The sequence below is a fragment of the Opisthocomus hoazin genome, chromosome 7, assembly GCF_030867145.1.
Source record: "Opisthocomus hoazin isolate bOpiHoa1 chromosome 7, bOpiHoa1.hap1, whole genome shotgun sequence".
Taxonomy (NCBI): domain Eukaryota; kingdom Metazoa; phylum Chordata; class Aves; order Opisthocomiformes; family Opisthocomidae; genus Opisthocomus; species Opisthocomus hoazin.
In genome coordinates this window covers 7,410,827-7,423,675 of record NC_134420.1, presented here as the reverse complement: position 1 = coordinate 7,423,675, position 12,849 = coordinate 7,410,827, and the positions used below count along the sequence as shown (strand labels likewise).

The 12,849-nt window shown below is 37.5% G+C and overlaps 1 protein-coding gene across 2 annotated transcripts in view; it reads left to right on the top strand.

Moving 5' to 3' along the window:
- The window catches only part of CCDC34 (coiled-coil domain containing 34), a 43,588-nt gene that overhangs the window by 8,413 nt on the left and 22,326 nt on the right, over positions 1-12,849 (top strand). For both annotated transcript variants that reach the window (XR_012764600.1, XM_075427048.1), the window contains exons 4-5: positions 10,629-10,787; positions 12,471-12,612. Coding sequence is in view for 1 of the 2 variants with exons in the window: in XM_075427048.1 (XP_075283163.1) it covers positions 10,629-10,787; positions 12,471-12,612 (301 nt within the window). In the remaining variant the exon portion in view is untranslated. The remainder of the gene's footprint in view (positions 1-10,628; positions 10,788-12,470; positions 12,613-12,849) is intronic.

The following is a 12,849-nucleotide window of genomic DNA, read 5'->3' as shown; positions in this document are numbered from 1 at the left end:
TGTCTATTCAGTGACTAAGAAGGTGTTTAAAATTGTGTGCAGATGTCACATGAAGTATAAGGTTAGATTCATGAGCACTGACAGTTGCTATGATTTTCTTGGGGAGTGTGTATACATCTCATATTTAGGAAAGCTCACTTCGTTTCCTCCTAGAAGCATCAGAAGGTGCTCCTTGAGGCAAAACTCACAGTGTTGTTCACTGAGATCTGCATTAAACACTCACCTTTTTCATATCCAGGCAGTACTTTCGGGGATGTTGCCTGTGTGATCTCCACAAGTCTGTCTCCTTTCTCATCGCTGAATTCTGTACTGACGAAGGAAGTAAGGCATGGTTGAGCACATGCAACTTCTTTCCTCATTTTGAGCATCCAGCACCAGGAGACACTGCTGGAAGAATCTTCAGACCATCAGTGTGAGAGACATTTATATCAGAAGTAGAATGTTTGTATGTGCATACAAGAATTCTGATGGTTTTCTGTATGCCAAGCCAGTTTTATTGCCTTTTGTTGCATGCCAATGTCAGTTGTGATGCTTTGACTATTAAATATAGTCCTTTAGGGTCAGGTTTGGAAGCAAAGCTTGAGCACTATTTTTGTTCACTGGCAGTTTTGGTTTTTATTGTTTAATATATATTTAAAAGTGTAGCTGTGAAGTTTTTTTATCCTTCCAATCATTTTGCATAAACTATTTTTAAAAATAAAGGAATCATAACCATTTGATATTCTTCTATGTAAATAGTTTTTGTGATTTTAAAGGTTGTAAATGAACTAGAAGTAATATACTGAAATATGAACTATGAAAGAACATTAAGCTGTGAAATATGTTTATGCAAATATGGCAAAGTTTTGCAGCTCACTAAGAAATAAAAGCTTAATGAAATGTACTGTCAGGCACTGCGCTGGTTCTACTAATGCCTTTACAATTTTCAGTAAGATACTAGATCTCTGCTGGACAAAAATAGTCTTACTTTCTCTCTCTCCTAAGGCTGAGTCATTTGTGGGCAAGCAAACAGTAAATATTCTGTTTGACTTGTTTTGTTTTAGATGTAATAGAGCTCTATTTTTTTAACAAGTCACAGGAATATCAATCAAAACTCTTTTAACTCTAAAATGCCTCCAAACATGCTTTTTGATTACGCAAGAAAATTTGCTTAAACCCAACATGATTTTGTATGTAACTAAAACTTTTGTAAAGTGCGATTTTGTATATAACTAAAACTAAAAACTGTTCTGAGTTACTGTTAGATTTGTTGTTAAAAATGAGGTGGGCATGATTATAAATGCTAAGCAAGTGAAGTTGGTGTTCAGTGCCTTGTTTTCGTTGTTGAAGTAACCTTGGTGTGAGTGGTATGCAGAACTGGACATAGATCAGCAAATCAGTTAGAATCCATCTTAATCGGTCTGGAATGTTAAAATACTTGCTTGATTGCTAATTGCTGTATTTAGACTCCAGTTTGGTAAGGAGCTCTGTGTAGGCAGCTCGTAGCTGAACTATGGAGTTTAGAAAGAAAGGAATCGATCCCCATCTAATCATAGAACTAAATCTTGAATAGGTGTTGAAAACTAACTACTGTCTCAGTGGTTCAGGCTAGAATTAATGCTTGTGAAAGCTTATTTTCTCTGTGTCTGTTCATTCTGGCACTTTAGATTTTTTTTCTTTCTTTTTTTTTGGAGGGGGCCAAGCAAGGACCCACCCATAGTGGAGTGAAGTTTTTTATTTGAAAATAAAACCAAGAGGTAGAGAATGTCTAGAATTTATCATTAAAAAAAAAGACCTTTGAAGTCTATCATTTCATGTTTATATGCTGACTCCCTGCAGATACTGAACAGATCAGTTAACTTCAGTCATTGTTCTCCAACACTGAGTAAGTTTAAAAAACCAACCAACCACACCCTCACCTCACCCTCCCAAATTGTATCTTGGAATTATTTGAATCGTGGGACCTACCTGTGTGTGATGTATTTTGAAGATCTCCTCTCCGTAGTGGCATCTTTGTGACTTGTGTCTTGTCAAATATGTTCTTGCTTAACAAATAAAAATTTCATAACTATTTGGCTTAGCAGGCTGTAAATGATACCAAGACTGTTTTACAGACTTGAGTAAAGAACGGTTTAAGGAGCAAGATAAAAAAATATTGCTTAATGTCTTCAAAATATTTGGGAATCCCATTTCTGGTTCCTTCCAAGGATTTTTCTCTCTCATCTAAATTCTGGTGGATTAATATGTGACAACAAAACTCTGGCTGGATATAAAATATACAGAAAAAATGTGATAGGTGGGGTCATAGATGTTCAGAGTTGATCAGCGATTCATACTTTCTTTCATAGTGTTTCCTTTGAAGACCACTACTATTCGGAATTTGTCCAGTGTGGTTCAATTCCAAGTTCCTTCACAGTGTGACCAGGCGCTGGTTCTGCTGCCTGATAACTTACTGTGTTCTAGTCAGTGGAAATTTCTGTAGATGCTGGTGAAAAGCTTCTCTTCTGTGTTGGAAAATATGTAAGCTGCTGTCTGAAGCTAGTTTGTTCCCCCCCCCCTTGCACTTGAGTTAATTAATTCAAGACATATGTAGTCTTCTTCCAGGAAGAAGACTTTACCCTTAAAAACTCATTTCCCAGGAATGAGGTGCAGTATGGAGAACTCCTTGCTAGAGTTTGGTTTCTGAAACCTGTGTCTTTCCAGGCTCCCTTTCTTCCTTATTCTGTGTCCTCTTACTGGTATTTCTGTAAAGAACTGTGGATGATTTTGACGTTTATGTAGTCTCACAGGAAATGTTGTTTTCTTCATGTAAACAGGGACCCAGCCCCTGCCTTTATGTTTGTAAGTGTAACTTGGGTTTGACTTGCCCACGTATCAGGAGTGCTGTGTTTACAAGACTCTATCTGCAGAACCCCAGTTATATATGACTTGCTTCCTAATGTTTTGCCGTAGAATAGGAAGGTGACAGTAGCACATTTTTTTCTTTTCCTGTTTTACATGAACTTTTGATCCGGAGGCGTGAGAGTCTCTTTCATTCCTGTTAACAGCTATGGGATTGAACACTTAAGTAAGCTATATGCAATTGCTGAATTACTGATTAATTGCCTTCAAATCAAAGTACTAAAGGCTTTGATAAATGCGTTGTGGATGCATAAACTGTGAAGTGTCTGTAAAGTGGTGTGACCATTTATTTTAGAACATTGTTATACCAGTCAGAACCTCTTATGAACTAATGCTGAATATAAAATTAGGATTAAAGGTCAAGCTTGATGACAACAGCTTTTTCATCAAAGATTTAAAAAATTGACATTGATGCAGTGCACTCCACCCTCTGTGCTTGATTTCATATGGTATCTTCCAATCATATTTAATCCACCTTTATTGTCTCTGCAAAGCTACTTCATTCTTAGATGCCAATAGAATATGAACTTAGAAATATCCAGAGTATTCAATTAATGTATATGTGTACATGTAAATATTTATATTATATATTGTTGTGGGTTAGCCCCGGTAGGCAGCTAAGCCCGACACAGCTGGTCACTCACTCTGCCACAGTGGGATGGAGGAGAGAATCGGAAGGGTAAAAGTGAGAAGACTCATGAGCTGAGGTAATGACAGTTTATAGGTAAAGCAAAAGCCCTCCACGCGCAAGCAAAGGAAAATAAGGAATTCATTCAGTACTTCCCATCAGCAGGCAGGTGTTCAGCCTTTTCCAGAAAAGCAGAGCTTCAACTCCCATAACAGTTACTTGGGAAAACACACACCATAACTCCTAATGTGCCTCCCTCTCCTCCTTTCCCCTAGTTTTGCTGGCTGAGCAGCGTGTCATATGGCATGGAATGTCCTTTCGGTCCGTTGAGGTCAGCTCTCCTGGCTTCTTGTGCACCCCCAGCTGACGGGGGAGTCTGGGGAGCAGCAAAGGCCTTGATGCTGTGTAAGTGCTGCTCAGCAATGACTAAACCACAGTTGTGTTATCAACACTGTTTTGGTTACAAATCCAAAACATAGCACCACAGGAGCTGCTATGAAGAAAATTAACTCCGTCCCAGCCAAAATCCAGTGTGTGCATTTAGTATGTGTATTTGCAACAATAACTGAAATCTCGAAAGTGGAATGCTTGCATCCAAAAATAACTAATTCTGAAACTCTTGTTGTTAACATCCTTGTCGTTAGTCTTTAACTTGCATAGAATACTTTATGCTATATTAATGTGATACCTAGCAAAGTTGTAAGAGCACAAGTAGTGAAGTTACACATTTTACATTAGAAAAATGAATTATTCCAATAGCAATCTTAATTTGACTGTAGCATTTCAAATACTTTCTGCATTGTTGAATACAGAATAAGGCATCACTTTTTATTTTTTCTTAAAAGTAAATATGGGCAAAGCAGGCATTATTCATAGAACTTTGATATTCAATTCTTTGTTGTTAATTTTTTCTTTCAATAAGTCTTCATTACTTACTGACAAATATAATTTTAATAGAAAACAGGTACAGTATGGGAAAATTCTGTTTCGATGCTTTTTCATTAAAAATTTTGTCCTTATAATGTGCTTTACTACTGTCTGATAGTCTTTATGAGAAAGAACAAGCAGTAGCAAATATAAAAGCCTAGAACCAACACATTATAAAATAATGTATGACACTGTTCTTGGAACAGACTTCCTTTTATTGATGTGCTGCGTGATTCCTCCCAGAAGAGAGACTTCATTTCCAACTCTCACTCCAAAGACTTTTTGTTTAATGCATACTTTATCTCACCATTCTTCATACAGACACAGATTGTTTGGCGGCAGCTTAAGCATGACTTTCAAGTTAAAAAGTCATGCTCACTGATGCTCTTTCTCTTTCATCCAATGAGTCGTTAATTATTTTGTGAGGAGCGGTACTGCTTCAACAGATGGGATGGAGAATCCTGTCATCCCAGCCTGCAGCCTGCTAGATGGAGTCTTCTCCCCGCAGTGGGACATGTTACTTTGAATCCCCTCAGGCAGAGAGGTAATGAAATCCGGATCCTCCCTGTCCTAGGATAATGTTCTAACAGCCTGACTATTGTTCTGAGTCAAAGCAGTGGTTGCTGCTGCATTTTGTGTAGAGCTTGATGTGCTATGGGTTTTGCTGACAGTTTAGAATTGAAAGAGATGCTGAGATGTTCACCTTTTTCAAGACTGAACCCTTTCAGGAAACATATTTGTGAGGGAAGATTAAATGTCTAGCATGAATACCTTCCAAGCTTGAGAACCAACATCATTTAACAATTTAAATTTACTGCTTAAGCGCCCAAGTCTGTCTTTAGATATCTAAAGTTTTTTTTTGTAACTCTGGGCTTAATTTCAAGTTTTGGGGGTTTCTTTTCTGCATATTGTGGGTTTTTCGGCGTCTAGACCTGGACTACTTTACAAAACAGTCTTTTTTTTTTTTTTCTTAAGCACAGTGTTGATGTGTTTTACACGAGACTTTGCTGTGAGGTCATGCATGGCCAATGCCAGAAGTATTATGTCCAGACTTACCTTTAGATTTCTGTAAGTAGAACGAACTGATTTCTCGTGGTTTGTGTTAGAATGAGTTTTAGATGGACTTATGGAGGAGGAATTCAGGATGACAGATGATTAAAATATGAGTGCTCATGTATTTCAGCAGCATTCGTGGAGCCTGCATTCTTCTAAAGACCCCAAGAGTGTTCAGGGACCGAGTACACCAAGACTTTCTGCTTGTCACATATATCAAGTACCCACATGAAAGGAACACAGTCCGGGAGAAAGATCCGTGTATGTAGCCATCTTGCAGTTCTCCAGTTACTGGACTGCAGTGGGGTCTGCGTTGAATTTGTGTGAACTTGAGCAGTAAATCGTTGTAAACCTGCCCGTCAGTAGACAACTGCAGCTCAGCGCTGTTTCACTGACCTCCTTTCTAGCTTCTTGTTCTTTTCACATGCCAGTTCTGGAGAGATTAAGGACGTGTTTCTGTGGGCTAGGCTTGGTGTCTGAGCTGTGTAATAGGGCTAAATTGAAAAGATAATAACAATTGGCCGAGCAACCCAGAATTCGGAGGCTGTATAATGTGATTGATGTTCAGGATTCTGACGAGGATAAATGAGGAAATTTGGATGTATCTTCTGATGTTGGCAGTGTGGACTTTTCCTATATTTTGCCATCAGTCGGCATAAAATTATGCTAGAATATGGTAGCTAAGATGTCAGAACAAACAGCTGTGAAATGGAACCTTCAGTTGTGTATGAAAAGAAAAACGTCATCACATTCTGCAGACCACAAAATGGGAAAGGATTGCTGTGAGAATTATCTTAAAAATATCAACCATAACATTAATTTCAGGAAATGTTTCTACTCGGTGACACTCTACATAGAAAATGCAGAACAGAAAGCAGCTCTGCGCTTGACCCTCTCCAGCTCTCATTTAATCATTGATGTGAAAATACAGAAATACATATTTTATTAATTTTCTTCCAGTTGGATATAGTGTCTCTGTTTCGATGGCAGTTGGGCTGTTTTCTGCCTGGAAAATTATTTAATATTTCTACCTTCTGTCAGGAAGAAAGTGGGGTGCTTCTTCAAATTTTAAATTCCTTTGACAGCCCTCCACAGATACATAGGTCTGATTTTCCTTGAAAAGTTAGTGATTACGTTGATGAGACATTGGTTTGGTGCTGACTTTGGTGAGACACACGCTGCCTACTGAGTCACCATCACTGCTTTGTGGGATGGCTGGATTTGGTTTGGGTGGGGGATTTCCAAGTACTGACCTAGCCCAGGCTTCATTGAGTTCCAAGGCTTGATAGGATCACAGCCCAGAGCAGTGAACCCGCAGGGCAGATTTGTATCCTTTCTCCTTAATAATGTGCTTGGGTGGGGTGGCGGGAGAACAAGCCTTTCTTGCAATGAGTAATTGGATGGTTTACAATCAATACCTTAATTTATGTAATACCTGTAATCATATTTTAAAGTGTATGTAAATTTGCTAGTGGTTTAGTGGAGAGATCACGTCTGTTTTGAACACAAGATCAAAGAGAATTTTTAAAACCCAATCTGACAACACCAAGCATAAACAAATTATGTAATTTCCCCCCCTCCCTGTATATATGTGGAAGGAGAGTGAAGGGAGGATTGAAGAACAGGCACATTAATATGCACATTCCTAGCATTTTTGATAGACTTGTATAAGGGAAAATAGTGAGGATGGGGGGAAGCTGGGAAGGCCAGGGTGACAGGAGCTTGAGATGAAACAGATTATTAAAGCAGCTGGGAATGTGGTGTACGCTAACTTTATGAACGCAAAGCTGTTCTGTGCATGACAAGGAGGAAACGTTTCTGATTTGTCTGCAGAATAATTTCTAGGCAGCTGCAAAGTCTGCAATTCTGCAGGGACTCTCGCCGTCTTAAGGATGTTTCGCTGGAAGTTGTGGCTTTCATGGTGGTGTGCATAGCATATCATAGTTTCTGTAGGACCTAGTTTAACTTTGGGTCAGCCTAGATAGTGGCTAAACTCATCTGAAGTATTGTGATTCAGTAATTTACATTATTGAAGCTTCCTTGCCTTTTAATTGCAGTCTTTAGAAGGGTTTTTAGTCTATTTTATGCTTATATTTGTTGTTCATTATTGAACAATTTCCCCTAGGTATCGAACGGCCCTATTTTTTTCATTTTCTCTTACTTTTATTTTCATGCTTTTTATGTAAGACTCTTAGCTAAAGACTGTAGCTTTGAAAGATCCTTACTTTTGTAACTTACTTTCATGTACAATAGAGATAAGCCAGCAAACAACGAAATATTTTGAAGTCTTTGTAAGCCTTCTTCACCAATGATTTTAGCTCACTGTTCAGTGTGTATCTCTCATCTACATGAATGCTTTCTATGTGTCCCAGACTGTCCTTGTCTCGCAACAGGAGTTGTTGAGAGATGCATGTGGGGAGTATTTGATAATGAAGGGGCAGAGGAACAGTTATGAGTAAAAGAGATTAAGATGAATTTTAGACAAAGAAGGGGGAAAAACTTAGACAATAGGTTATTTGTTTTTAAGGCACGTGATACTTAGGATTTGCATAATTTGCTAAAAATAGATTCTTTGTCCTTTTTAGTGGATTTTTTTTCTTTTTTAATTTTTGTGTTTAAGCATGAAAAGTTTTGTTTTCATATTAAGAAAGATCTTGTTTCCATTCTTCACTAGTACAAACATGTTTCAGAATCTCAACTTTTTTTTTTTTCCTGAAAGACATTCTTTTTTTCGTTGGTGTTAGTTGTAAATAATAATTTTATAACATGTACAGACCTTACAAATAGTGTTGTGAAATCATATTAATAGGACTTCCATTATTTTGTAGTTCTATGGAGTTTTACATTCCAGAATATGCATTGGAATTGGAGTGTATTAATATCTGACTATTTTCCTTACACTGCAGAACAGATTCAGCTCGTGTTCCCTAGAATGTATTAGAAATAAAAAGAAAAAAACCCCACAAACCAAGGAGAAGCTATAGTTAATAGCTGATTGATTTGTGAAGTTGTGTGCAGTGTGTACACAAATAACCTTTATCATCAGATTAGAATATTTGACAAGAGTATACCAAAACAGTGATACTGAAAGTATCGTCATGGTTCAGATGAAGAAACATCTGCCTCGGAGATTATGGTAAATACGGTTAATAAGGCATAGCTTGTAAAAGGGGGGAGAAAACCCCACAGTTAATACACTATTTAACAAGTTGTAGTAATGCTTCTTGTGTTGGCAAACACAGAGAGGGGTACACTAACTCAAGCAATTCTGTAAACTGGCTTCTTCTGATAAGAAGTCTGCAGTTTAGCATTATGGCACGCTCAGAAAAAATGCCAAGAGTAAGCTAAGATTATGCTTGGAATGATTTCTTTCTTGAAACAATTTCATGTAATGTGGATAAGGATTCAAAGATTAAAGTGCTGATTACCCAGTACTGTGTCTTACAAAAAAATGGCAGATGTTTTAACCTGAAAGCAATGCATTTTCTCTTTATTGGCCATGGTTTTGCACCTTGTCATCTCATCCAATAAATGGCAGAAATGAGTTAGTGTTTTGCAGGGCAATATAAGCTAAAGTTTTTATTTTGTACGATGCTACTATATTAGACTGTTGGTAAATTTTGGTATGGAGGACAAGGATTGAACCAGCAAATATCCTGTTTAGACCAGACTGAGAGAATTGTGCTGGTCCCCTACTCCAGTATTATGGCATCTGCTTCTTTATACATAACTGGATTTTCCAAAAGTGCAATAAATCTGGAAAAAAGGAGGAGGAGGGGCCCATGGGGGGAACAGGGCACAGTTCTAGCTTTCTGACTTTTTGTGCTTCTAAGAGATAAAACAGGAAGGGAAGTATATTCTTGCTCTTCTCATAAATGTGTTTTTCCTCTTTTTCATAAAGATGACAGACACAGTTTATTATACTTTTCAGTTGTATTTGACATCCATACTGCCAAGCGTAATAATTCTGAGTCAGCATAAGTTCCTGCTAAACTACACATCTCCTATGTTCAAGAGGAGTATGCAGGGAAAGGGAAGCATACAAGAAAAAAAAATTCTTAAAAGAAAAACAACATATTTATTCAGCAGTTCTCTCCTGTGAAGTGGAGACTGATCTCAAGTCTTCTGCCTCTCCAAGTCGTGTGCACAGCTTGCCTGGTGAAGATTTTTGCCTCTACGTGTGTATTCAGGTTCTTCACAGCTAATAAAAGCAGAAGTAGTACTGAATCAGTAGAATCCCAGACATTTCATAAAGGTTACAGGGAGGGGAAGTGAGAGCTATTGTTAGTCTTCAGATGAAAATACTTCCCAGATCAAGAAGAGGCCATCAATATGTGCTTGTTAGCTTAGAGAATGGTCCCCAAACCGTTGTATGCTGTTAGATACACACACACCGAAAAGACGTAGAAGTGAATGACACATCTGTGTATGGTATCTTCCAAATTATACAGGTAGCAGTTTCACTTCACATTCAGTTACCACTTTTTGCCTATCCTCGAATGTGTCTTCTCGTTTTCCCTGTCATCATTTGAAGAGGAGAAATGTGTAGATTGAGTCATAGAAGAAGTCCATCTGCGAATAAACTAAAGAACATAAAAAATGTAGAGAATACCACAAAACATGAACTGGATTCTCATGTGAACTTCTTATTTTCATGTCAATTTATTCTTACGTGTGCTGAACAACCTGCATATTTCAGTGACTCTTAAAAGGGGGCAGTTTGCCTGACTTCCTTTTGGAACTGTAGTTTGCTCTGGATTCACCGAAAAGTAAAACTAACATATGATTTTCAAGAATTGTAACATATATTGCTTTCCCAGAGATACTGAGAAGTGTATGAAGTGTTTTAAAAAAAGGTCTGAATAAATAAAACAGGGTAGTAAACATAATAACATAAGGAGTGCTGAAAGTAAATTTTTCTGATGTTTTCTGACAAGTTTATATGTTTGAAACTATTTTATCTGCAACCTAGCAATGAATAGGTTCTGTCTTCAAAGAGCTTGCAATGTGATATTTTATTCAGGGTTATAATAATTTTATTTGGAATTATGTAATAAAATTGACTGTATCCCTCAAAAGAATTGCCTATTGAAATATACTGAAACGTTTCTATTCTGTTTCTTTGGTCTGTTTCATGTAGGAAAGAAGGGAAAGGGAACGAAAGCTGAGCAAAGAAATGGCAGAAAAAGCCACAAAGGAACTAGAAAAAATGCAGTTACAAGAAAAGGCTAAAATGAAGTATAAAGAATGGTTAAAGAAGAAGAGAGCTGAAGAGGCAGAAAAGAAGAAGAAAGAGAAGGTATTAATCAGCTGATCATTTATTTGGATGGGGTTACCTAATCTGTAACTTACATTAAATGTATTGGTTGATTGAATTGATTAGAATTTATCAAATAGGAGTGTTGTACTGAAAAAAACTTCCAAAAGTTGTGATGCTGGTGCATTGAAGACACTGAGGTATAGTCAGCAAAGCAAGATGGATATTAATGCATTTTTGTTAATAGTCTTTGCAAACCTACTGCGATTGTGAGATGATAAGGGAAAGAGAAGTGCAAACTGCACAGTGTACCTTTGTTATGCAGACCTTTGCAGGGTGACCCAGACAGAAAACAGGTGGCATTCTGGGCACTTTTCTCCCAGCACCACTGTTATAATTATACTTTCATGTATTTCTAATTAAAAGCATTTTTCTTCATATCTGTCTGTACCAATCTGATCCTAGCAGTTCTAATTTTAATGTTATTTCGTACTAATTAATCACCTACGTATTTTTATAGTGAGCTTCAGAAGACCTCATACTTGTTGTTAGCTTCCTAAAGTGCGGGCTTTGAGGTCTGTTCACTAGAACAAATGCTGTAACAAGGCTACGCTTGCAGGAATCATCCAGAATTCCTCTGAAGTATCACATATTGGTAATGATTATGCCTGGAAACTGTGAAATGTGTGACCAGATGTCTTATCTGTGCAGTTGATTGGTTGTATTTTAATTAACATTACAGTATAATTTTTCAGTAGAATATGTAATATTGTAGGAGTACTACACTACTGTTGTAACTAAGTGTGGGGGACGATTGTGGTGAGAAGAATTTATCTGTATTCCCCCTGTAATTACAGCACTTGTTCTTAAAGTGCAGAACACATTTGTAGGTATTTCACACGTACATATAATAATTTATTTGGATTAGCTTTAAAGTACCGTAAGCTGAACCATATCAATTTTCAGGCCTGAATTACACTAATTTTACAGTCTTTCAAAATTTTCCATCTAATGAAAACACGTATAAATATTCTGTACTGGTGGTGTTTATTTCCTGCTTAGCAAACTGATTCTATGTCTCTGCTGAGTCTCTAAAATGCACGGCACAAGGACCTTGAAACCCAGGAAAATGAAAGTCATCAGCCAGATTTAAACCGCGTGCATTTTTTTAGTCACATCTTCTTTACGTAGGTTCTTCTAAACCATCTTCACAGTGTCAATTAAACTTAGTTTAAATCCAAATGCCATGCCTAAATATACTGTTTTTCCTCTTACTTTTGATTAATGGTTCCCTAAGCCTGCTCCAAGCTTGGAGGCAGCCCAGTCATGGCTGATATAAGGCTGTATGAATATGGGTAGATGAGAAGAGCAGATGGCTGTTCCGGATGCAGTAGCCTCTTTAGGCTAACTGCAGCACCCTAGGCCCTCGTCATCTGCCCATTATGTTCCGAATATCTTCTACACGTAGTCTTCCAAAAGCTACAAGAGAGCTTTTTCTCAGAGAAACACTGGATTAATGTGGAGGTTGATTTTTTTTCCCCCCCTCCCAGACTTGAAGGAAATAAATTGCAACTTTTCTATTGTCAGGAAAATGTATTTGTATTTGAAAACATATTTGAAATATATTCAGCGGTCTGGGAATCTGCAAGAGATTTATTTACCATGCTGCGTATGTTGTATAGGGCTTTGTCTATAAGTACTTTAGATATTTTTTTTTATCTTCAGGAAAAAGAAGAAGAAAGGGAAGCTGAGCTCCAGGAGAAGAAAGCAAGATCAGAGAAGATCTTTAAGGAATGGCTACATAATGCTAGGAATAAACCACGCCCTGTTTTCACTGGTTATGGCTTCCCACGTGGGAACTCCACAGGTTTGTATTTCTACTACACATATGTAGTAACTTAGGTTTGTGGTTCCTTCCCTCTAATCTTTTAATGTAAAATGAAGTCTGCTGAAGATTTTCATCCACTATCTAATTATGGCACGTGGAAATGAATATCTCATATGGTATAAGTCAGAGAAGCTTTTCCTCTGAGACCCTGTGTGCATTTTTTGTAGCCCTTCATGTTATTTGGGAGGAAAATGATATTATTTGAGAGAATAATGT